This window comes from Haliaeetus albicilla, chromosome 13 (assembly GCF_947461875.1).
Source record: "Haliaeetus albicilla chromosome 13, bHalAlb1.1, whole genome shotgun sequence".
NCBI classification, from domain to species: Eukaryota; Metazoa; Chordata; class Aves; order Accipitriformes; family Accipitridae; genus Haliaeetus; species Haliaeetus albicilla.
The window spans coordinates 25,982,461-26,008,688 of record NC_091495.1 but is presented as its reverse complement, the minus strand read 5'-3'; the positions used below and the strand labels follow the sequence as shown (position 1 = coordinate 26,008,688).

Sequence of the window (26,228 nt, the reverse complement as noted above, 5' to 3'; positions counted from 1 at the left end):
GGCTAGGCCCTGAAGCCTAGATTGGTGTGAGGAAAAATTGCCTGGAGAAGTACTGTGACATTTCATGTGCTTTCAGTTCAAAGAGAAATTGAACTATTTAGTTCTTACCTTACTGTGTATGTAGCCATATACTGATTATATTATTGCAAAACACTTAGTATGTGAAACCATAAAATGCAGGACTCTATTCCTTTTACTTAGATTTTTTTTTTTTTTTAATTAATAAGTTGCTATTGAAAGCTACTACTATCAGACATTTTGCTATAGTATTTGCAATTACTTCAGTAAGAGTTCACCAAATCCAGCAACAGGAGGTAAGGGAGACTTTGATTCTGGCTTATGTTTCTTGTCAGGATGTACAAGTCTGTGGTGAGGCAGCAGGGCAAAAAAGTTAAAACAGTCCCCCATCTTCTTGGGATTCATCAGCATATCATAGCTGTGAAGCAACTGCTCATGAGTTGCTCCATCACATGAATTCTGCAAGAGCACCTAAAAAAAAAAAAAAAGTGTTAGCCCTTCCTGCTTTCCTATAAATTCCCTCATACCTGCAATTTCTTGTTGCATCCTTTTCACTCACCCTAATGTAACCATGCCATAATGTTCAGTAGAACTGGTGAGATCCCTGGTGGAGCTCATAGATTGATATATGTAGCAAAGTTTTGCATGAAATACTCCTAAATATAGTATGATCAGTTTACTTTGAGGAATCCACTGTAACTTACATCTAGGAGAAGCAACTCTTCGATCTTACACCTACATGTTGTTCTGAACAACTTTTTTTTAAAAAACAGATTTTTATAAAAGCTTTCTTGCTGCTTAAGAGTATTGCTTGTGGATGAGGAGAGTTTATGTACCTGTAAACACTATTGTACCTGCAATCGGAGGTCAATGCCCATGTTTTTTAAAAACTCCCGCTGTTTTATAGGGCCTAATGTGGCTGTTCTTCCCTGTGTCATCTTTCGAAGATAGCTGAAATCAACATCTGCTGTCAGGTCTGCTGTACCTGGAGCTCTCAGCACATCGTGAAGTTTGTGATTCCGGAAACCCTGAAAAATTAAAATTGGAAGATTATACTCAGCTGTACTCCTAGCTACCATAGCTGGGGCTAGCAAAGACTAAGTTGTGTGTGTGAGGGGTGAGAATAGCAAATTATACTTTGAAAATCTGAGATAAATGTAACAAGGGCTCAGATTATCCTTCCTGTCTGACAGAAACTCTTATGGGTACTGATTAAGTAAGAACTCAATTACTCAGTTTTATGATTGCAGCATAATCCAGTTTTTGCTATTATGTCCACTCAAGACCTTTCTCTTACAACAAACCTAATGATCCAAGTGACAAATAAAAGAGTATTTTGGCTTATTATTTCAGGATGAATGACTTACCCGGAAAGTGTCAGTTTTGGTTCCATCATGACCATAATCAGCAACCAGTGCAGCCCCACCATCCTTTTCTATACGACCAGCAAGCCTCTGAATGATGACACCAGCCTCAGGACACACTTCCACGTGATCTCTCATTTCTTCAGGCTAGCACAGAGTTCAAAGATCAAAACACCTGTTAGCAAACAAGTACAGGGCAAGAGTTCTTCACACTTGATGTCTTGGGATTGTTGTCACTTCACTGGGCCACAGACGGCCAGGAGTGTATTCTAGGCTACCTAGAGCTTGAGCTAGTTTTTAGTAACAGTCATTTTCAATTAGTGTTTTCTGAGTGCTGGATTTCGGTTATCTCTTCTATAGCCTACAGTCAACTGAAATGAAAATTTTTCTTAACAAGTGAGAATACCTGGATCAGGTGAAACTGCATGACTGTGATACTGAAAGAATGAAGAGCACTCTTTGGCTCTATGCACCCTTCAAAAAAGGTGTTTCTGTGTGAAACTTTGTAGTTGGTTTTAATTTCACTACTTAATTTTGTAACTTTAAGAATGCAGTGAACTTTAGAAAACCAATTATCTTGGATAGATACTTTCCATTAAAGGTCAGTACAGCACAGAAGTACCCAGCTGCACTGAGTACACAGCAGGTTGAGAGCCTCGCTTAGGCAGGGCCGCTATTGAGATGGTGATGCGACACATGCAACACAGAACTCTCCCTGTCACTTGCTGCCTCAGTTTGCCCTCTGAAGCCTTTTGTCTGTTTAAGCTCTGATTTTGCAGTTTGATGTACACGTTCATTTTTGTGCTCTATTTTCATAGCACACAAATGCTTGTGGAAGTTTTGCAGAATGGAAATGGTAAGCTATATTTACTCATTTATAGACTGAGAGCCCTCCTCTTGCTGTCAAAGTAACTGAGAAGCAGTAAATGTACTTGAAAGAGTCAGTAAAGATGTAAATATGAACTCTGGTAGGCATAACCTTACCTGAATAAAGTTTTCTGTCGCGGGGGTACTGGATGGTGACAGGACAAACCGCAGCTGGTCAGGAACCTCTGGATCTATATCAACCAACACTTCACGCCAGCCTTTCTCTGTTCTCTGTTTAATGAGCCCAGAATACTCATTTTACACTCTAACAGGTACAACAATATCTTGTTTATTTGATTGAACTAATGTGTCAAGTGTTTTCTCAAACTTTTTAAGAACATAATATGCTATGAACAACAATTATTCATTCCTCTTTAATTCCAGTAACTGCCTTGGAAAAAGCTTGTGGTAGAGATGCATCTGCAGAGTCAACAAATACAGGTTTAATTATACTTAAAAGGAATGAATGACACTGTTAAGAAAAATGCTGCCTCTTCTATTGACAGTGCAATGTTTAACTTATCAAAATAGTTTATTCTACCAGTGATTTTCATAAACTAATTATCAAATTGAAGTTGAAAGTTTCTTCTGAATCCTAACTAGCCTCTGTTTTGCTATTCTCATTACCATTCAAATGAAAGCCCTTCAGTCTTTGTTACTAGTGGTACGTAGAATAATGTGGAAATTAAAAATTTTATTAATGTAGCATAAGAAATAAAAAAACTTGAGATTTAGCAGAAAGAAATCTTCAGCTTTCTACAAGTTTTTCCATTCAAGAACAATTACTAATTTTACAGTTATCAGCTGAATTAAGCCTTATTTGTCCAAATTCAGTTAGAAATGTTTTATCACTAGAGACAATGCATGTGTCTAGTGTGGCACCCTAACTCTTCTTCCTCAGAGAGAAAAGGCATTTAAGCAGATGGTCACAATTACAATAATCTTCTTGCTATACCTGAAACTTATGTATTGGCAGGGCATCAAAAAACTCATGTGCTAGGTAAAAACTGTAACCTGTGGGAAGGTAAAAAAGAATGCATTAAATTATTAATGCTTCCATAGCAGCTTCCTGTTGGAAATTTAAATGTTTTTATGATTTTTAATGAATTAAAGCTAGTTAATGTGTTTGTGAAATAATTATCATTACTTCCAGCTTGGATACATCAAAGACAGCATTTCTAGAGCTAGCTCTAGCTTCCAGTCCATGAATTTTAGATTACCTCATAAAAGGAGATTTAGGCAAAGCCAGTAAATGGTTTCCCATGAAAAGTAAAAGTCAGGGTATGTGAAACTGGGTAGCTATCCTCAAATGAAGGTAGTCAGAATAGGTACCACTTATGAAAATGAGTCAAGATCCTGCCTCAGACTGATACAAGAAGTAAGAACAAATACGTATATTAACTACTTTTCTATCCATTATGAAGGCTAGCAGAGATGTCCTCCATTACCAAAAACAGCAAATGGAAGAAGGACACCATACCTCTAACAAGATGTTCAAGCTCCTTACCTGGCGGCACATCTTGAATGTCTCTGTACCAGAAAATGGGAATTCCAGTCTTGCTAACACCTTTCATGTAAGCAGACTGGTCCTTGGGGTTTGACTGCACCTTCCCTCCTGTCAGCATCAGTGCTTGGATCTCACTCAGTTTGGGACTCACTTCTACCAGATGAATAGAGATGTCACATTTACTAAGTAAAGAGGCAAGCTGGTTGAAGACCTACAAAGACAGATGAATTCTATTAGGCACAGTCATGTGCTGTATACATTAGAGGTTGTAGAAGCAACCTTTAATCTCATTATTTATATTCAAGATAAAAGATTTAGTTGGCTTTCATTTAACAAAATAGTGTCAGTGAGAGAGACTGCATTTTGCTCCTCCAAAGGAAGTGGGAATTTCTTCATCAATTTTAATAAAAGCTGCTACGCTTCTAATAAAGTTGGCAAATACACCACACATTATTACATAGTTGTAAGGACAACAACATGAAATCCTAACTTAGTATAGTAATAGCCTGAGAGTGAGTAGCTCCTCTAAGACCTGCAGAGGGTTTAGCATTAGGAGAAAAATGGTTGTTTTCCCAGACACCATAAACAAAAGTGTTCAGTATCCTACATTTCACTGTGCTTATTAGAGTTTTTTCATTAACATATGTAAATAGAATAAAAGTTCTTCTGAGGTACTAAATCCCGCTAGCAAGCTGGTTTTTAATCAGTAGTATTTTAATTAATAGACAGCCATGCACGCATGATTGCACACAGAGGGTTAACTGGGAAGAAGTCAGTCCCTGAAATCCCCAAAGGAACTGACACAACTTCACTCCTGTATTACTGTCCTCCCCCCTTTTCTCCTATTGCTTGCACTGCGGCCTCCCTCCCAGTTACACACAGCAGCACCCTCCTAAATGGTTTTCGGTTTGGATAATGCTTTCCTATACAGAAATAATTTGCAACGGAATACTCCTGCCCTCCCCTTCTATCAAGTAGTGTTTAAAAGATTCCATGTGTGTCTGCAGTGTGCATACACTGGCCCATGTTCTGCTTTCAACTGAGAGACCTGGTCTCAGAAACAGGCATAGATTTTAATTAAAGTCTAAGCTGCAAATCTCCTGACTGAAATGATTTGATTACTAGGGAAGGTTAAACCCCGGTAGCAAACCATCATTCCTTCAGCTTTCACAGTAGCCATGGGATAAAGCCAGAAATAAAGAATATTAATATTAGTTTTCACCTACCCGTAATATATCGTCAATAAGTGTGCCCCTCCCTGGGCCCAGTTCCACCAGCTGGAACGCTTCAGGTTTGCCTGTGGCTATCCATTCACTGATATACCATATTCCTATTAACTGGCAGTGAGAAACAACACACAAAGTTACAGGGTAACTTGAGAACTTGTGGAAAGCGATACCTGCCTTTTGTCTGATAATAACTAAGATACTATGCAATATTCTCTTTCTGTATTTTGAGGTTATGAAAAATCATACTTTGCTCCCTTCTCTTTAAGTATTAAAATCACAATTGTTTGCTGTCAGCCCAGCAGAAGCAACTCTCCGTCAGTAAATGTCTGGGACTCTTTTCTGGCTGGAGCAAGAACTTTTACTTAAGGCACAAATGCAGGTCACTTCCCAACTGTTCTTTACGACAATGCATTTGCCAAAGTGTCATCGAGAACAGCGTTTAGCCAGCCTTCACTACTGGAAATTATACACAAACCAGAGTGAACCAGACCAAAATCCGAAAATCATTTCCGAGTAGAGTTTTCACACTGGGAAACTACCATAACTCTTTTTATTTGTCAGCAAATTCTATATGAAAGTAAGCGTTACTAAGCACAGAGGGTCTCCCAGGCTATAACAGATGAAAGGACTCCCCGATCTTCCAGAAAAACCAGACACCCCTTCCTCCTCCGAACCCAATTTTTCTTTTGGGAAATAACTTGAAGCTCATCGCTGCCATTCAAGTATTTTGACACTGGTGACGTCCCCGAAGGCAGGCTTCGTTAGAATTCTTAGAAACCACGGCTAGCCAGCCGCGCGTAGCTGAAGAAAGAAGTTACTTAAGGCGTAAGGAACGATGCGTTACCTCTCCAAATACCTGACTTATTTCAGGGGAGGTGACGAAATCCCCGCTTTCGCCGATGCCGCCGCGGCGCGTATAGTAACCCTGCGGGGAAGGGAAGCGGGGTGGGGGGGAGAGGAGCCGGGGTCCCGGTGAGCGGCACGGCGGGGCCGCTTCCCGGCCGGCTGCGGCACTGCGGGCTCCGGGTGCTCAGGCACAGCACCCCCGGCCCGCAAAGCCGCGACGGCGAGGAGCCCCCGGCCCCGCCCGGCCCCGCCCGCACCTGGCCGGGGTTGGTGAGCGCCTCCCGCATGTACTCGGCCACCGTCACCGGCCCGGTGGCCCGCAGCTTGAGTAGCAGGTGCCGCAGCACGGCGGTGGCCCCGCCGGGCTCCTCCGCCTCGCCCCCCGCGCCCGAGGAGTGCCGCGCCGCCGCCGCCGCCGCCGCCGGAGCTGCGGGGAGAGGAAGGGCTCAGCGGGGCGGCTCGCCGTCCCGCGATGGGGGGGCGGGAACGAGGGGAGGCGGCCGTTACCACGGTGACGGGGGACCCGGCGGCGGCCGGCGGGGCCCAGGGCGGCGGCGAGGAGCGCCCGGCGCGCGGGCAGCGGGACCATGGCAGCGGCAGCGGCGCCGGCGTCCGTGGCCCCTTCCTGCCGCTCCTCCCCCTCCCCGGGTCCTGGCCGCTTGGCGGCCGGGCTGCGTGCCGCCGCCGGCGTGAGGACGGGCCCCGCGGCTAAACGCTGCCGGAGGCGGGCGGGAGAGAGGCCGGTCGGTCGGTCGGTCGGTCTGCGAAGGTTGTCCGAGACGCTCCCCGCCGCCCCTCCGGCGAGGCCCGCCCGCGCCCCGCGCTCCCCCATGCAGGACCTGCGCTCCCGCCGTCCGGCGGGGCCGGAAGCGCGCGCCGCGCATGCGCGCAGGGGGCTCCGGCGGGCGGCGATGGCGGCGCTGTGGGACTTCGGCGTGAGGGACCCGAAGGAGGCGGGCGGCGACAGCGGCGAGGAGGAGGAGGAGGAGGCGGCGGCGGCGGCCGATGAAGAAGGAGAAGATGGAGATGCCGAAGGGTTCACGCTGGACGAGGTGCTGCGCCTCGGCGGCACCAAGGTAAAGGGGGGTGGGGCGGAGCGGGAGCACGTGGCGGCCGGCCCCCCCCGCCCCGGGCCGGGCCCCTGTGGGGCGCGAGGCGGGGGGGAGCCGTCGGGAGCGCGCGGCCTCGCGCCGGGTCCGCCTGTAACGGCCGCGCGGTGCCGCCCGCAGCAAGACTACCTGATGCTGTGCGCCGTGGACGAGGCGGAGGAGCTGGTGGACGGCGGCAAGAAGGACGCGATCGACGACCTGAAGGAAGGGGAGCTGGAGGCGTTCGTCAGCTCCCTGGGGCTCGGCAAGTACGCGGAAAGTTGCCTGGTGGTGGAGGGGGAGGAGGACGACGGCGGCAGCAGCAGCGAGGAGAAGGAGAAGCCCCCAAAGAAAGAGAAAAGCAAGAAGGAAACTAACCCTCCTTCGTTAGAAGGGAAAAAAGAAAAAAAGGGCAGGGAAAAGGCAAGCGGTGTGAAAGACAGCAAGAAGCAGCACGCTGGCGGTGACCAGGACCAGCACCTTTCGGCAAAGAGAGAGGGACTGGAAGAAGATTTTGAATTCCACGCTAGGCAAGTGATACTGATCAAACCAGGGGGTAAATGGTATGATCTAGAATACACCAACGAATTCTCTTCGGAGACACAAAAGCAGACGCTTCTGACCAAATATAAGGCCTTGGCCCAAAAGCTGTACCAACATGAGACAGACCTGTACAAGAACAAGACAGATTATCAGAAGGGGGCCTCTTCGGCGTGGATGAAAACTGTTGTGTCGTCGGGTACCTTGGCTGACAGGATGGCAGCGATGACCCTTCTCATTCAGGACAGCGCTGTCCACAGTCTCCAGTTTGTTGAGAACTTGCTAAACCTCATAAAGAAAAAGGGCAGCAGGCATCAGAGCCTCATGGCTTTGGATACTTTCAAGGAGCTTCTTATTTCAGATCTCTTACCAAACAATCGAAAATTATGGTCTTTCTCGCAGCGACCATTTAACAACATAGAGAAGATGTCGAGTGGCAACAGGGATTCAAGAGACAGACGGTTGGTACTGTGGTACTTTGAGCATCACCTGAAACTGCAGGTGGCAGAGTTTGTGCAAGTGTTAGAAACACTGGGTCATGATTCTCTGACAGCAACAAAATCCCGAGCACTGGCAGTTGCCCACGAGCTTCTCTGTAACAAGCCTGAGCAGGAGAAAGTTCTGCTTGTTCAGCTTGTAAATAAACTGGGAGATCCTCAGAACAAAATTGCCACCAAAGCCTCCTACCTTTTAGAGACATTACTTCATAAGCATCCAAATATGAAGGGAGTAGTGTGCAGTGAGGTGGAGAGGCTTCTGTACCGGTCAAACATTAATGTGAAAACTCAATATTACGCCATTTGCTTTCTAAATCAGATAGTCCTCAGTCACGAAGAAAGTGCATTAGCTAACAAGCTGATAACTTTGTACTTCTGCTTTTTTCGGAACTGCATTAAGAAAAAAGACATTGAATCCAAAATGCTCAGCGCTCTTCTTTGCGGGGTAAACAGGGCTTACCCTTATGCTGAGACTGGTGATGAGAAAGTGAAAGAACAAATGGACACGCTGTTTAAAGTTCTGCATCTTGTGAACTTCGGTACCAGTGTCCAGGCCCTGATGTTGCTGTTTCAAGTAATGGACTCTCAGCAGACTGTATCGGATAGGTACTATGCAGCATTATACAAGTAAGAGACAGGTTTGCATTTTCTGTATAAATTTCATTTTATGAGGTAGTCACCATTAATTTAAAATTGTAGAGACACTTATTTTGCTTTTAAGATCTTGCGAGTTTTGTATCTCATTGACTAAAAATTTCTGATGTTTTCTATGAGCTAGAAGAAAATGCATGGGATTTCTTTGACTTAACTCAGGGATAAAACAAATGGTAGTGATAGGTCCTGAGAACACAACATAGGCATTTCATCCTTTGCGCTGTTTTCTGGTCGCATGTTTTAATTCCAGATATTATTTGAAACTAATAGATAACTACTTCTGAAATCACTTTTACAGGTACTTTTACATTACCTAGTCATATAATAGCCTAAAATCTTGTTTCCTTTTTTTCATATGGGGTGCGGGGAGATACTCTGTTAACAAATTCTTTAGATTATTTAATTTGTATAGCTGGAAATCCTTATGTTATAAAAGTTTCTCTTTTTAGTCCCAGCTGATGGTTTAGACTCTTTGTAGGATCCTTAACAGGCTTCTGTTTAGTTGACCAAGGGGAATTTCCTGATTTTCAAAAAGGGGACTCAAGTTCCCCCAGGATGTGCAATGTATTTAGGGGCCTTACTGTGCCTGGCAGTCTGGAAAAAAGTGGAGTAGAAAATGAACTTGCCAACACATATGTCTGGTCTGATTTCGAAGCATGCAGATGCTAACCATTTTCTTTCTATTTTTTTCAACATCTGAATAAATCAGATTAGTTTCTTTGAATATCTCAAATTTTGAAACTGTTTTCAGTTGAACTCAATTTCTTTATATTTTCTTACAGTTTTTTTTTGTTTACTGGTACAGGTGGTTTTTTTAACCTTCAGTGTCTCATATATGTCTAGAAATATTACACAGCTGTTGACAGCTCAGGGTTGATCATAATGGTTTTGAGTATTGGGGAACAAGCTGTCACTGGTCTTTTAGATGGCACTCTGAAAAAAGTAGATGATTGTTTTTAATAGCAATTATTCTCCTACGTGCATTATAACAATCAGCAATATTTTCTCCTGTGTGTTCTACAGGAAGCTTCTAGATCCTGCTTTAGCAACCTGCTCAAAGCCATCCATGTTTCTTAATCTTATCTATAAATCTCTGAAGGCAGATGTAGTGTTACGGCGTGTGAAGGCCTTCGTGAAGAGGTTACTTCAAGTCACTTGTGGACAAATGCCACCCTTCATTTGTGGAACCCTGTACCTTCTGTCTGAGCTTCTGAAAGTAAAACCAGAGTTAAGGGTCCAGTTACAGGATCATGTGGTATAAGATGATTTCTTTATCTCATTGTTTTTTTGATAAGAGCTGTTTTCATAAGCACCTTTCCCTAAACTGTTTATTAGTAACCTGAGAGTTTGCTGATACATTATGGGAGAAAGCACTTGAACAATTATAACTACATTAAAAATCTGCATAAATGAAGGTGTTTTAAGCATTCTAGTGGGTCTTATGGACTTCATTCATGGAGAGAGGATTATTTTTCTAAATGCTGTATAGGTAAGCAGGTGAACATTCTTCACCCAAAAGCTTTGTCAAAATGTGGCCTGTTTCTTTCTTCTGTCTGCAGTCTCTGAAGTATAGCTAGGCAGGACTGGATTTTTTTTTTTTTTCTTTCTTCAGGCAGGGAGGGACCATTACGCTTGTGTGATGTAAGCTGTAAAGTTCAATTTTAAGTCCTATATCAAGATCAAAAAACTGTATTGCTTAAACATTGGCTATCACTTGCTTACATTTTTGTAAGTGGCTTCTTAAGAACTATATGTGCATTTTTCTAATCAGAATAAAACTGGAAAGGAAAAGCTGTTTGCTAACATTTTTTGTTGTTTAGGAGTCGGATGATGAAGAGTGTTTTAAGGATCAAGAAGAGGCTGAAGAAGATGAGGAAAATTTCATGGATGCAGACAAAGAAGTAGAAAGTGAAGAGAGGAGCACAAGAGAAAATTCTGTTAAAACAAATGATGCAAATTCAACAGCCTCATGGGTGCATCATCTGAATATGGGAGGTAAATTAGTAAGAAAATACAGTTCATTTAACTTCTAACATACCGTAACCGTGATGTGTTGATCAAGACTTGTTGTAAAATTAAGTGATTGAAACATTATTTTAGTTTTTCGAATTGAAGTTTGATTCACAGCAATCGGTCAGAATAATTTTTTTTTAATCTGTTAACTCAGCAGTGATGAAGAGACTGTATGAATCTGCTAGCATATTTCATTTTATGCAGTTTATGCCTAAGCAATAAACAGGCTTGGGATTTTTTGCTTGCATGTTCAAATACCTTCAGAGCAATGTAGCCAAGGTTAAGATGTGTAACTGCTCATTCGCTTGTGAAGCTTGCTAGAACAATTCATCTAACTCTGAACCTGCTTCTAGTTTTACTCTTTCCTGAGGACCTTTTGGAACAGAGCAGGGGTTTTCAGGAGCTTCCTTGGAAGCACGTAGGAACTCAGCTGTGCACCTGATCATACACTGGGGAAGGACAGCTGAATGCTACTTACATGCTACTGAATGAATCTGTGGCCTGTCCAGCTAAGAATGGTGGACAGCGTTACTGTCATGGTGAAATGAAAATAATACTCTCATAATGTTGCCTGATAAAATTTAAGCTGTCTTCATCTCCTCTGCCCCTCAGGCAGGAAGAGTGGAGCTTTGTATGATCCTATGCACCGAAGTCCTTTATACTGTGGTGCTGAAAGTACAAGCCTTTGGGAACTGAAGAAGGTAAGGCATTCTTATGTTGCTGATTACTGTGTTTCTTAGTGTGGCCCTTGCATTGAGAGAAGACAATTAACTTGGTTATTCTTGGAGTAGCTACCTGAGTAACATAACAGAAAGGTTAAATTACACATTGTTCAGCTTTAAGCTTGTATATGTTGCATACAATGCTGATATTCCAGAGTAGGGAATAGGAGTTTTTAAGTGATGATTTGGACAATAATAATCTTTTTTGACTTTTGCATCTTAGCTTTGTATCACTAAAGCTTTTTAGTGTTGAATTAAATAAAATTTTAAGTGAAAATGTATTTAGTTAACACAAACAAAAGATTAGAACTTGAAGTTCTTCAGTTGTTCAAGGGCAGAGCACATCAGCCTTGCACTACTACATGCATCTGTGTGTTATTTGGTGAGTTACAGAGTAGTCTTATGACATAGTGGTTAAAGACATGATTCATATTTTTCAGCTTTCTGAACATTTTCATCCGTCCGTGGCGCTATTCGCAAAAACAATTCTAGAAGTAAGTGCTTTTACTAGTCTGTAGCTTTGAAGCTTGATTTTTATGTTAGCTGTCTTTTACCGTTTGAAAAAATACATTGTAAAGCCTCCTTGCACTCTGCAGGTAACTAGCAGCTCTGCAGCACTGTAACATACACTCAAAGGCAAAGTTTTTCTTGGAATTATAGTGTTTTGTCTAAAGGGGACTGCTCACAGAAGTAACTTAACTTGGTAGGAATGTGTGTATTACATGATTCTTAATGCTTTTTTAGAGTTTTGGTCTATCTTTTTATTTAAAGTGGGTTTTTTATTTGGGGAACCCTGCTGTTGAAACAAATTTTTTTTTAATACTGTTGCGGTATTGTGCCAAAAATACTTAAACCTACACAAATATGTGTTTAAAATATTTATTTTCATTTGAGTATATGGTATCCAAATAATGCTGAGTATTAGCTGCTATTAGCACAGTACATTGCAAGGCAGTTCATCACTGAAACAAAGTGAAGGACGTGGTTTTTAGTTAAGAAAATACTGCAGTTCCAAAAATAACAATCTGTATGCGAGTGTATTAAACTGGTCAGGCTTATGTGATGAAGTATCCCCAAGTCTTTATCTTTTTAAAGTGTGGTTTAATGTTGTTCTTGGACAGTTTGAGTCCTCTGTGTTTAGTTGCTGTCTTTCTAAAATGAAGACCTTAATGACTTTTGGCTTTTCTTGCAGGGAAATCACATTCAGTACTCCGGTGACCCTTTGCAGGATTTCACATTAATGAGGTTCTTGGACCGCTTTGTGTACAGAAATCCCAAACTCCATAAAGGCAAAGGTACGAACTTCTCTGTATGGATTAGCATATGATCTTGGTTATTGATGGTGACCGAACTCTTTTTCTCTTGGATTGCCAAGTAACCCTTTGTGTTTGTCAAGTATTCGAGGTGCATGTGCTGTAACAGAGGAATGGGGTCAGTCTTCAGGGCTGCATAAGAGATGTCTGCAACTTAGAACCAGCTAACAATCACATACTGCTGCCTCTCACATCCACAGTGCAGAAATTGCTAACCTAGCCAGAATAAGCAAAGTGATAGGAGAATGTAAAGACTACAGAATGATTGAGGTTGGAAGGGACCTCTGGAGGTCATCTGCTCAAGTAGGGCCATGTAGAGCAGGCTGCCCAGGCTGTTCAGATGGCTTTTGAATGTCTCCAAGAATGGAGACTCCACTGCCTTTCTGAGCAACCTGTGCCAGTGCAGTCACCCTCACAGTGAAAAAGTGTTTCCTGGTGTTCAGATGGAGCCTCCTGTGTTTCAGTTTGCACCCATCACCTCTTGCCCTCTCATGGGCACCACTGGAAAGTGCTGCTTTACCCCTGCCCTTCAGGTATATTTATATGCGTTGATGAGATCCACCCTGAGCCTTCTCTTCTCCAGGCTGAGCAGTCTTGGCTCTCCCAGCCCTTCTTCATAGAAGAGGTGCTCCAATCCCCTCTAACCATCTTTGTGGCCCTTTGCTGCACTCTCTCCAGTAGCTCCATGTTTCTCTTATGAGACTGGGGAGCCCAGACCTGGACACAGCACTTCAGGTGTAGCCTCACCAGTGCTGAACAGAGGAAGGATCACCTCCCTCCACCTGCTGGCAACGCTCCTCCTGATGCAGCCCAGGATACCGTCAGCTGCCTTTGCCGCAAGGGCACATTGCTGGCTCAGGGTCAACTTGATGTTCCCCAGGACACCCCGGGCCTTTTCTGCAAAGCTGCTTTCTGGCTGGGCAGCCCCCAGCATATACTGGTACATGGGGTTGTTCCTACCCAGGTGCAGGACTTCGCACTTCCCCTTGTTGAGCTGCATGAGGTTCCTGTCGGCCCGTTTCTCCAGCCTCAAGGTCCTTATGGATGGCAGCAAAACCCTCTGGTGTATCAGCCACTCTTCACAGTTCTGCATCAATAGTAATAAGGTGATTTGTTTCTGATTTATGTTCTGCTACAGAAAACACCAGCAGTGTGGTAATGCAGCCGAAGAAGAAGCAGTTTATGAAAGATACGCAGAATCTTGCAGGTAAGCCAGCCCCTTTTCGGTTAAGATTATGATGGCTAAAGAATTCTTGGCTGGTTGTTGTAGACATGTCATCTGCGCTGTTTATGCTATTTCTGTTAGCAATAAAAGAAAGTCCTATCCATCAGGAGTGCAGTGGTGGTGCCTGATGCTCAGGATCAGGTCTAATCTTCTTGTAAGGGTGCATGGAATCTCCACAGCTGAAACTTTGGATCCATTGAATCATTTTAAGAACAAATGACATAAAGTCAGTTACCTCAACTGTTCTTCTTGAATAGGAAAATGCTTTATCTTCTACTGTAGCACTTGGCTTTACAGACCAAATTTTTTTTAAGACCTTTCTTTTCTCTGTGTTTTTACCCTCTAATTGTCAATTACTTTCTATTGTAGTAATTCCTTTTTCTTAGGCAATGCATGATGAAGATCAGACCTTTTGTTTAGCCATCCCATTAAGAAATGTATTAACGCCAAAGGGCAGAGCTACTGAAAGCTGCATGCCTTGTTTTCTATGCTGTTTTTGCTATGACCTGCATATGCTTCCTATACCTTCTCTTATGCTAAGTTATCTTTTCCCTGCATCCCCCTATAAGGAAATAAAACCCCTGGGGAAAAAAGTAGATTTGCAATCTTGTATAAAAAGTTTAGAAAGTTGTTACAAATTTTTCTTGTAGCTGGCAATGTGACTCCTTAGGGGGGAAAAAAGGCTAAAAAAAGCCCTAGAATTTATTCCAGCTAATGATATTTCTAGTTAGAAAAGCAATCTGTTAGGGTACTAACCTCAGAGGGACTTGAATTTATAAAATACTAACTAAATTTTCTGCTCACAAACATGCCATTCTTGTCTGGCATCCTAGTTTTATGAATAATGATTTTTAAGTTCTTAAAAATATCTAAAATTGTATAAAAATCTTTAAAACAGATGCTGATCTAGCAGTAGTTAATATATTAATATTGTGTAGTTAGTGTTTTTATTTTTTTCCAAGTTATCATGTAACTACTTCTATTACGGTTATTATGATTGAAAAATGACTTAAAATCTTCAGAAAATGGATTTATATAATGACTTAAATCACATTAAGCTCTTTCATTAAATGATATGGATTACTCCATACAATGCCACAGCTGCAGCTATTGTTAGGATTAGTGTAAGGTATCTTTGGCACTGTTATTTTGCTAAGAGTCTTCCTGCCTCCAGAAAGAGGCTGCCTTTTGTCTAGTCCCACTGTTTCCAATGATTAAGGGCAGGATTTGGTGTAAGAACCAGGGTAAACCATCAGTAAAGCATGCTGCTTGAGGACAGAAGAGGTACCATATTCTGTGGTAGAATCCCTGTAACATTCTCAGGGATGTGCTTTCCTCTAACTTTGGGTCTGCTGTGTTGCACAGAGGTTTTACTTATACAGATTAGCTGATGTGCCTTTACTGATGGTGGTTTTATGGCTATCAAAGCTTAAAGTAGGAATTTTTACCTAGAATGCATTTGAAGGTACAGTTTGTTGCATTCTTTAGTTTATTCTGAGTTGAAGGAGCAGACTGAACATTTAGAACTGGAATTGAGGAAGTTAAGTGTTCTACAAATGAAGCATTCAATATAAAAAATACAGATATATTGATACAGATACAAAAATCCACACTTGTTGCATATAGCTGGGCTCTGCTGAGGCTTAGAGAACTGAGATTGCAAATCCTCTGGTACCTTCTACTGTTCCTCTGAAGAGTCCTTCTGTGAGTATGCTGATCTGGTTTCAGAAACTGGTACCCTTGTCACTTAGAAAATACTATAGTTGTGCCCACTGAGGTGGAGAAGAGAAGGAAGGGGAATGTATGAGGGTAAAAAGCTTCTCCACAGGGAACCTGATCAATACCCTAGTCAATCTGCTGTTGCAGAGTGTGATATTTTGCCTCATTTCCTTAGAAATGGAGGCAGGGTGAGGCTCGATCCCTTTTTCAACATGCTCAGCTGGTGTATGTTCGTGCCTTGCAGCTGCTGCTGAGTGTTTGTCCTACTGCCCAGAGTGCTGGGCAGAAGCAGTTTCAGTATTTTAGTGCATGACAGCAAGCTTATCTTATTTCCGACCTTTTTTTTTTTTTTTAAATACACATTCCTGCTGTAGGTGATTGCAAAACCTCCCTTGCTGGTATATAGATTAGAAGCTGACCAGGGCAATGCCTCTTGAGTTTTTCCATGGGGCCTGCTCACATCTAAGTATCAGTATATACACTGAGAACTGTTGGTTTGAAGAAGTTTTGAGATGAGCTCCACTTTATTTAATGGGTGACACTGGGTATCTGTGTACTTCTGTCTGTGCGTGCTGTCTAACCTTTTAAAAGAATAACAATCATTTCAACTTGAGGTAAAATGAGTTCTTTTTGCAGTCAACAGTAAGGAATTCCGTGCCAAAGATGAAAGCAAAATCCCAGTGGATGAAGTGTTTTTTCACAGGTAATGAAATACTTGTGAACATTCATTTTAAAGTGTTATTTTTTAATGCAATGTCATCAAAACCCAGTACATTTCATAAGTATTCGCTGGTATTCCAAGTGTTTGCAAAATTTGATTAATTTGAGTGACTTGTGATCATAGTACTTTCCTTAGAACAGAATTTCAACATTTGTCTAAAGTGCTTAAGAAAGAATATCACTTATGAACAAAGGCAATCAGTGCTTGTAGTCTACAATCAAGTAAGTTGACATTATAATAAAGAGGCCTTGAACAATGGGTAATGATTAATGTCTTGTGGGTTGTAATTCTTATGCATTAGAAATATATTTAGAAAAAAAATGGAATATACCTTGCTTATGTTATTAGCATCAAAGCTTATTAGAATGGAACAGTGGAAAAAAAGTCAGGGGAGCTAGGTTTCTCTGTATTTCTTATTTTACTATTCATAATTCTTTCCCTTTAGTTGGCTTTCCTTTCAGATTATGATATAAAAATGCAGCTGTAATACCAAAATTGTAGTAGCACACATTTGGCAAAGATTTGTTATTGTCAAATCAAAATATTGGTTACCTGGGAGTGTCTCCTTAGGAGATCAGTGTTCATTTATTTTGTTTAATTCACTTTGGTTGTTTTTGTTTAATATATGCATTGCTGTAGGGGCTTTTAAAATTTTTTGAAGTATCAGGTTAATGGAACTTATTAATTTTAATTAATTGATATTGTAATATTGATTAATTAATAAATAAAATGGTAGTATTAATTTTGAGATTAAAGCAGCTTAAAACCATGCCCCTGTCTGAAAAGTTAACAGTGTTGTTACATTGAAGATGACTGAAACTGAGATTACACATTTAAAGTCTGCCATATGAAGTGCTGTACTGTTTTGCTCTTGTATATGATCAAATTTGCCTTCTGTGTTTGGTGGTTCTTTAATATGAAATGAGGGAGAGAAGGTGGTTTAAAATGGCTGACAGAAGGTAAAACTAAGCACAGAAAAGAAGAGGGCTACAGGGGAAAACTTAACAGAACTGAACGAGTGAAATCTTTTTTTTTTTTTTTTTTTTTCCCTCAGATTCAAATTGAACTTGATCCTTTCTTCCTTATCAGTATAAGGCAGATTTTCACATCTTTCTTGTGCCCTTTTATAATTTCACTATGTTCAAAATAATTTCTGGCACCTTTGACTGAGAAATTTCTGTTTTAAATCTTAAGAGTGGTGGATTACTCTTTGAAAAACAAAGGAAATACAAATCTCTGACTTGGGATGTGTTTGAAACCATTACGTACAATTTTCAACCGGCAAAATACACATGAAACAATCTGCAGGTTGTTTTTTTAAAAAACTTACTGTAAAGATCATCACTTGTAATTTTGTGTTTGAGAGCAATATATTATTTCAGATTTTATTCAAAGTTCGATAAGAGGAGAGAGAAGCAAAAGCGTCAGGATGATGAAGAAAGTGTGGAAGATGTAGATGATGATGAATTTGAAAGAGCATTGGGTAAGGTTGTGTTTTTCCTTGCAGTAACTATCCTAATATTTCCTGCTTCTGCAAATCATTAATTTATGCATTTTATAGTTTATATTGTATAAAAGAGCCAGATACAGGAATATGGAAGTGGAAGAAAACTGGCTTTCCAGTTCCCATTCTATGCTACTACAGCCAGCACTTCATGCTATCCATCACATAAGCCAACTGGATGGCCATCTTGTAAAAGGGGTCTTGGTCTTGCTGCTCCAGTAGCGTTCAGCTTGTTGGAATGGTTGGGAGTTGTCTGATTTTGCACATAAGCTCGTGAGTGGCAGTTCATGCTTTTTTATTCTTTTCCTAATGTAGTCGGAGAGTTAAATAACTTTTTCTAACAGCATGTAACATTTCCTTCTATGCTTTCTTTACTGCTTGGCCTTTTTCAATCTTCCTTACAGTTTCTCTCATCGTTCCTAACATCTTCCATGAGGTTATTTGTTCAGTCAGGTCCTTGGCAAACCCTTGCAGTAGTCTTAGCAATTCCTGTGGCATGTACTTTGTTTGCTTTGGAATTAGTCTATGATTTGTTCCAGAATCTAAATTTGTTAGTGTACCATAAAATATAGATTATTTTATTATTTCATATTTTACTTATACAGTAATATGTGTATTTGAAGAAAAAAAAAAAATCCTTAGCTCTCCGTAACTGTTCTGTACAATATTTTTGGAGAATTCTGAACTCCCTTAGCAGGATTCTTCCTTAGTGATTCAATTAGTATGGTCTTACTTAGGACAAGAATCCATTACTAATTGTGTTTGTTGTTTTATTGTTAGTATCTGTAATAGGTTGACTGTTTCTGAGAATTTGCTTCATAAATTCAGAAGCTTAAATTTAGGACCCTCTAATGTTAGCGTTTACTCTTTGAAACAGAACAGTTGTAATTTTTCAGATTTTATTTTTACCAGCTATTTCATATAGCAGTTTGTTCCTAAGTGAATCCAATGACAGGAGCTTTCATCCTCTAGTCTGCTTCCTCTTCTGTCAAAAATTATAATGAATACTTCTAATCTGCAAATTAACATACAGATTAGCTGGCAGGACACTTGCTTGAGGTATCTTAATTGAGTCTTTGTTCTATCTGACTTGGAGCAATTGTTTGAGACTTGTGATATCCCACCTGCCCACTAAATTTGAATCACTGGGCATTGTGTGTCCATTTATGTCTGTCTGCTTCCCACATCATGTAGTTCTGGCCAGAAATTACATCCTGAATAAAAGAAAACTTTCATTATTTTTCAAAGAAAAATATTTTTTCAGAAAAAGTCCAGTTAGCTTTAGGTAACTGTTTTGTGGAGTATTTGTCTATAGGAGTATAAACCCTTTGGTATCAGGGCCCTTTGTTACTGATGCAGATCATATAAACTGTTCAGGAGAATGATACCTAAAAATAATATATTTTGCAATGACTTCATATTTCTTTGTTTGACTTTGTTTTGTAGTAATAAACATTTTTTTTTTTCCCCCTAGATACATTTGAAGCTGTTGATAATGCCATTGATGTTGGTGAGGATGACCTTGATTTTGCTGGGTAAGACTTTAAATTGGTTCTTCATCTCTTGTTTTAATACCTATGTAGAGTTTTACACTGCAAAATTGTATAGAACTTTCTCAAAGAAAAAGACTCAAAATATGACCTTGCAAAAAGGCAATAGTAGTTGAATGCTGGGTAATGCTGCTTTTCTGGATGTCCCATAATGGAGCATCGTGATCCTTTGGTGCTTATAGTCTGCTGGCTTGACACGGGAGACCTGTAGTATTTTATTTATACAGTGCAGTGACCCAGTAAGCAAGGTAAAATCTTACTTGTTTTTCATTGTCTGAGGTTTCTGTTTGAGAATTACCAAGCACAAAGTAAGCAGAATGCGGCATGATGGTACTGCTGCTTTAAGGACTGGCTGTAACTGGACCTAACGCAGTAAATAAGCTTTGTGGAATCCAGAATTGCCGAGCTCAGTTCTCAGGAAGTCAGCAGTTTCATTAATCATAGAATCATTTATGTTGGAAAAGACTTAAGATCGAGTCTAACTGTGAGTGATTAAATAGCCTGTTTTTTACTGAAAGTATCTGCAATACAGCTTTCGAATCAGCACAGAAACTTTTTTCTAGAGGTGAAAGGAGAAATAAAGCTTAAACTTCTAGTGAAACCTGAACGTTTTTGTGATCATCTGATGTAAGTAAAAAATAGCGGAGGAGAGAAAAAACAAGTAACCATCTAGTACATGAAGAACCACGTTTCCTTTCTTAAGGAAAAAAAAAAAAAGTCTTATTTCTTCATTTAGTAGAGTTGCTAGGGATACCAGCAGTTTGTGTGTTTTACAGAAAAGACTTTCTGAAAAGGAGCAAAGGCATGTAGGAGATAAAATACGGAAGCAGAAGATGTCTTGTTAATTTCAGAATAGGATTTTCTCCAGAACTTCTTGAAATGGTTGACTTTATTATTATAATACAGTTCCATATGCTGATGTTGAAAACATACCTGAGTGTATAATACATGTTTCTTTGGTCTCAACCTACATTTACAGTAGTTTGCAATGATGTCGAACTTTTCTAATATAGTGTTTGCTGGTAGACAGATGTTATCTGAATGCAAACAGTATTTTGCCACATGAAGTGCTAAGCTTTTACATATTTTTTTTTAGTAATATAAAAAAGAAAACCAAAGATGGTAAGAAAGGCCAAAGAAGCGAGGAATCCAGTGCTGACTGGGAGGATTCTGATGATGAAGATGAATTCAGTGATCTGGATGATGAGGAAGTCTCCTTAGGAAGTATGGAGGAAGACTTTGGAGAGGATATGGATGAAAAGGGAGGTGTATTTATGGATGTGTCTGATGATGAAAACAGCCTAGGTAAAGTACCATTTATTATCAAAAAATGACAAGAAAAAGCTTTAAAAATAGGTTATTTAATATGTAATTACATATATAAATTCAGATTTAGTTACCTATGTGGGAAGTTTGGCTTTTAAGTAGAGAAGTGACAACAAGTCCTTCTCTGGACAATGAAGTCTTAAGAAACATTTCCTGGCACAGTCTCTGAGGTGAGAGTGGGAATTAGGCATCTGGTTATAAAAACTTGCAAACAAGACATGTTTCTTTCATTCCAAAAACATTGGTGGTAACAAAAGTAGCTTTATACATAAATAACTGGCTACAGTAGGCAAAAATATTAAAAGATCTCAAAGAGAAAAATAAAAGAAAAATCTGGTACTTGGTAATTTTTTTACTTCTTTAGTCCTAGTTAATGTTGATTTTTTTACATGAGGAAACTTTTATTTAAGTTGCTGTCTCATTAAGTAACAGCTTACTCTTCTAATACAGCTATGTAACCACGTTTTTAATACCACTGTAATAATAACTGATTGTTGCACCTGCATGGTTTTATTATCTTTTCAACTGAAAAGCACAATTTACACAGTATACACTTTATGTGGCTGGAAAAGCACAGATAACAGAATATTTCAACTAATAGCTTAAGGTCACAGGAAGATGATTGAGGGTAGAGGAGGTAAACTATTCATATAGCTGTTGTTAACACATTAATCTTTCATGAGATTATTATTTCACCAAATGTACCAAGCAGACATTCAAGGTTTATGTAACACCTGCTTTTAGCCTTCATATTTTATGTATCATAGTGTCATATTTCATTCTTTTTTGGTGCTGTGGAAAAAAAGGATAGAGTGGCACACCACTGACCAATTTTTAATTGTCTGGGTTGAAGAAATCTCAGATTTGGTTGTGTGCTCTGTGTTTTACACTTTTTTAAAGTAAAGACTCAGACCTTATGACAAATATGCCTAAAAAAAAATTTTAGTCTCTGCTGTGCTTTAAATACATGTACATGGTGTGAAAATGAGGGATTGATGTATCTTTTTTTTTCCTGTCAGACCCGAACAATGACAACCAATTGAAGTCTGTCAGTAAAAAGGGCAAGAGAAAGAAAGATATGAGTTTTGCGGGATCACTTGAAGGTAAGGAAACTGCCATGATTTCCATTTGAGAAGGCTTAATACAAATAGAGTCTGAAAAATTTTGGAATCAGAAGGTTTTAGTACAGTAGATTGTCTACGCTTTTGGATCTGGGTGCAGATTTGAATAAACCATAAACGAAAAGGAGGTCGTCCTCCAACCAGTGTGGCCTAATTCAGAGTGACAATCTGCTGTTGAAGGACTGGGAATCGAAGGAGGAACTTGGAAGGAAGGATGAAGTTGTACTGGCAGTTTGTGCATCTATTACTAACACCTGATGCACCAATTTGTGCTATTTCGTTCTTGGTTGGAAACTTTTTTTCCTTTTTTTTTTTCGGGGAGGTGGAGAATAAAGGTTTCTAGCACAGCTATTTTAGATGTTTTTAATTTTTATTTTTTTTAATTTATTTAATGAGACCATGGTAACACTTTATTTTAGTGTCTTTGCAAACTTGAAATTCTGTCTCGTGAGAATAATACTTTTTGTTTGAAGGATCCAACCGAGGGAAGAAGAGAAAACTCAAAGATGCCAGTATACTGGCATCTGCAGAAGAGGTGAGTTTATCATGCTTAGCAAAAAGTGATCAAGCATTTTACCTGTTCTTTTGTAATAAAATACTAAAATTTCTCTCTTTAAAGTTTGGCTATCTGCTGGATGAAAATGCTGGGTCTAAGTTTGACAATATTGGAATGAATGCCATGGCCAATAGAGACAATGCAAGTAAGTACATGCTATGAATAGCAAGATACTTGTAATGTTGTTTTACTTCTTTCTCTTCAGATTCTGTACTTAAAAAGATGTAACTTAAAGAAAAAAAGTCTTTTCAGTCTTTTTTAGAACTGAAATTACACACACAGTCAGAAATCACACAGTAGGGACAGTAGCTCAATGTCAGTAAGACATGACTTACTTTCTTCAGTTACAAGAGATGCCCAGTGCTAGTATTAACTGTGACTACTGGAGTGAATAAGGCTTCAGAAAAGAGGAAGAGGCTATCATAAGGCCCTTTCACACTGTAAATAAGGATGGGCAGTACTGTCGAGCACTTGTGTGAATTTTGCTCTGATCAAGAGTGTCCTGGATTCTTATGAAGGGAAGGCGTAAGGCATGGCTGTCTTTATCTACCTACCAGAGTATTTCCTTGCAGTATCGGTGAAGCAAAAGTAGTTTCCCAGGAAACTAATCTAATGAATTAAATGTGTGTGTACTGATAGAATAATCAGTCCAGTCCTTTGTACAGCTTTTACAGGTCTTGCTGGTGTCACTTGAAAAATTGTTAGTAACAGTACTCAAACGCTGTGTACTCCTAACAGAAGCATGTCTAGTATTAGTAAAATACAAAGCAAGGGCAAGAGCAGTCTTAAACTCTGAGATTCTGAGATGGTAGGGTACGTCTTGTGAAATGAAAAACCCAAAACTTTCTCTGGTGTCAAAAAAAATTGGCAGCTTGGACTTTATTAATATTTATAAATACAGTAGCCAAGTTTTAACTTTTACATGATTCATCTGTATTCCACATCACGGTCAGAGGTATCCATCGGTTCCTTATTTTTCACATTTCTTTTCCTCTTACAGATGTCAAACAGATCCAGTGGGAAATAGAGCGTGACAAGTGGCTTCACAACAGGGATGTGAAAAGCATCATCAAAAAGAAGAAACAGTTCAGGCACAGAGGGCTGAAAAATAAGTACAAAGGCAAGAAATCAAGAAGATGAACCGGACATTTTAATGTGGACATTTTTATAATAATTATTCTAAAATATTTTTTAAATTAATACGCATCTTTCTTACTTTAGTTCTTGCTGCTTAACCACATCATTTGGTCATTCTCCCTTATGCCATGAATTCCAGACCACTCATTGGATTTGTAATACACTGAAAAAATAGGAAAATCCATGTCAGCTGTAAGTTAGGCATGTCTGAAGGCGATACACTTTGTGGCTATTTTTGTTGGATGTATAGTCCTCCAGTTCTGAGGACTCCATCAAACAGTCTGATATTCCAACCACACCTATGCTTAACAGTAAACGCTTCTGCACTGTCTCCTGGGGTAAGTTTTAAGCAATAATAAAATCAGTTTTATACGTAAAATACAACAGAAGCTTCAGCTGTCCTTCTGAAGCCAACAACTACAAATCTACCTTCCAGAATTGATGGAAACCTCTTCTGCATTGTATATCTGAAGTCTGAAAAGAAAGACAAATCACAGTTACTTTACGCAACATATTTTAAGACAAATAATTAAATGCACTATTTTTATAACTAGATTAGTTTTACCTAAGTTTGTCTGAGCTCCTTAGTTACAGCCACCATTAAATAATGTGATCTGAATTTACTTTTTTTTTTTTTTTTTTTTAAATTGTATCACAGACTGTATTCAGGTTACTCATATGTGCAGCCCTATCATCACAGTGTTTTCTGAGCTTCCTCACAATTGTGATAACCAAATGCAAGCTACAGATTCACAGGGAAGCTGAATGCCTCTCGTAGATGCATGTGCAAAGAAAACGTCCATGTTTCCTTACGCAGCTTTAGGTGTTCACTGAATCCTTCTGTGGGCCACTCTGGCAACCCAGTAGAAAAATCATGTAATGATAGCTTTATGTGATTTTAATGAGGAGGATCTTTTAATAGGAGGATATTATCAAAGCTAGTACTAGCACAAAGAAAGCGGTAAAAGCCTGATTCTGAGTGCACTGAGCTGTTGGATGTGCTTGCTGCACCTTACGGAACTACAGAACTACAGCTTAAGAAAATCTGCAAAGGCATGTAAGAACAAGGACCTAGAACTGAAAAGGGAGAAATGAGAAACCGTGAATGCCCAGCACCAAGTTACCAAGACAGGCTGATACATCTATTCTCCACATTTTGGTTATATATTTTTTTAATAAAAATGCAAAGAAAGATAGCTTAAGTATAACGGCCTGCCAGCATCTGAATCTGGGATAACAAATGCAAACCGACGTAGTGTAGGTGAAGTTCAGCTTGAATTTGGTGTAAGACCACACTACTGCTGAAGTGGGTGGGCTCGCACCCTCCCAGCCACAGCAGCAGCTGCCTTTTGGCTCACGCTGACTCTGGGGGTAGCAGGGCTGACCACCTTTTCCATCAAACTGGCACTGCACCCTGCAGAATCCTGAATGCAAAATAAGGCCACGGCTGTGCAGAGCAAATCTTGCAGCAACTAAGCTGGTGCTTGGCTTATTTTTGTGATACCTAGGCACTGAGTCGTTAAGTCTGAGAGAATAGAGGGACTAATGCTAAATCATCTGGAAGGTGATGCTGGCTGCCTCGTGCCAGCCAGGTCTGTTGTCTGCCCGGGAAATGTCGAATCGCAGAGCCAGAGACACCTAGACACGAGCCAGGGGATTGCTTCAAGGGCTGAACGCCAGATGCTTGAAACTGGATCTGCAGACAGCCTCTCCTTTTTAGGTCCCTACTTGAGCCGGTGCCATTACTATTCAAACGCACAAGATTGAGCTTTGTTTCTGGTGGTCACGTGCTGCCTTTCAACAGTTTCCCCAGTTTTTTGGTTTTACAAAACTAAAATAGCAGTCTGTCCTTGAGGATCCGCCTAACAAGCGACTACTGCGCACCCACGCTAATACAAGCCAAGCTACTGACCCCGACGCGGCAGGTTTTCTTAAGAAACCCACGCACGCAGCGTACGCGTACCCGGCGGCACGGGCAGCCATCCCTTCCCCCGGCGGGGTGTGACCCCCGGCCGCCCCGCACCTTGGCTGCGGTCCATGGCGCGGTAGAGCAGGAGGGCGCCGAGCAGCCCCGCCGCCTCCAGGAGCAGCAGCCCCTTCACGACGCGCCGCGCCATCACCGCCGCCGGGGCTCGGCGCCCTTCCGTTACCGCCGGTAACGGCTGCGCATGCGCACTGCGCCCGCACCGCCCGCCGTTTGCGCACCTTTTCCGCACAGGCGGGCCGCGCGTGCGCAGTACTCCCTCTCGCGTCTGCCGGGGCCCGTAATGGCGGACCCCGCGCCGACGCCGGTGCTCGGGGTTCCTGCGGAGGCGCCAACCTGCGGCCCGGCCGCAGGCAGACGGAGGCGGAGGCGCAGGCGCGTCTCGGCAAGCCGCGGCTCCCCCCCGGCTCCGCCGCTGCCTGGGCAGGCCCAAGCGGGGCCGCTGGTTAGCACAGTGGTGGCGTTGGGTGCAGGTGGCGATCCTTGGCCGCCGCTCGCCCTCGGCGGTCCCCTCTGGCTGCTGCCAGCCGGTCCGAGTCGCCACCACCTTTCCCAGCTGCCCAGGGGGACCCAGTGTCTTCGCCTCGCTGTTCCAGCTGTCAGCTGGCAGCATGGGTGCCCACCACGGCTCAGAGGCCGGGCAGCCCCTTGTTGAAGGCTCCTGAGCAGGTGCGCCGTCAGGCGAGGGAGCAGGCCTGCGCTTCGGCGCTGCCCTCCGGCTGCTTCG

The 26,228-nt window shown here is 41.3% G+C and overlaps 3 protein-coding genes across 3 annotated transcripts; 1 reads left to right on the top strand and 2 right to left on the bottom strand.

Annotated features, from left to right (window-relative positions):
* Window positions 1–183: 183 nt before the first annotated feature.
* NDUFAF7 (NADH:ubiquinone oxidoreductase complex assembly factor 7) lies at window positions 184–6,277 on the bottom strand (the record flags this gene model as incomplete). Its single annotated transcript, XM_069800547.1, has 9 exons — window positions 184–489; window positions 873–1,046; window positions 1,386–1,529; window positions 2,367–2,480; window positions 3,205–3,263; window positions 3,757–3,967; window positions 4,983–5,093; window positions 5,830–5,910; window positions 6,089–6,277. Coding segments are annotated over 9 exons (1,296 nt in total), but the record flags the coding sequence as incomplete, so codon positions are not given.
* A 129-nt stretch (window positions 6,278–6,406) lies between these two features.
* Window positions 6,407–24,072, top strand: CEBPZ (CCAAT enhancer binding protein zeta). Its single transcript, XM_069800537.1, has 16 exons — window positions 6,407–6,907; window positions 7,061–8,583; window positions 9,634–9,865; window positions 10,431–10,605; window positions 11,236–11,324; window positions 11,786–11,839; window positions 12,538–12,640; window positions 13,797–13,865; window positions 16,239–16,305; window positions 17,706–17,806; window positions 19,302–19,362; window positions 20,474–20,682; window positions 21,723–21,806; window positions 22,298–22,359; window positions 22,444–22,525; window positions 23,381–24,072. The coding sequence occupies exons 1-16, from the start codon at window positions 6,419–6,421 to the stop codon at window positions 23,518–23,520; spliced, it is 3,540 nt and encodes a 1,179-aa protein (XP_069656638.1). The 5' UTR covers window positions 6,407–6,418; the 3' UTR covers window positions 23,521–24,072.
* Window positions 23,235–26,225, bottom strand: CEBPZOS (CEBPZ opposite strand). The gene is made up of 4 exons (XM_069800546.1): window positions 25,541–26,225; window positions 23,947–23,991; window positions 23,597–23,680; window positions 23,235–23,481 (listed from the first exon to the last, which is right to left on the bottom strand). Exons 1-3 carry the CDS (start codon window positions 26,112–26,114, stop codon window positions 23,598–23,600), a joined length of 702 nt encoding a protein of 233 aa, XP_069656647.1. The 5' UTR covers window positions 26,115–26,225; the 3' UTR covers window positions 23,235–23,481; window position 23,597.
* Window positions 26,226–26,228: the final 3 nt, after the last annotated feature.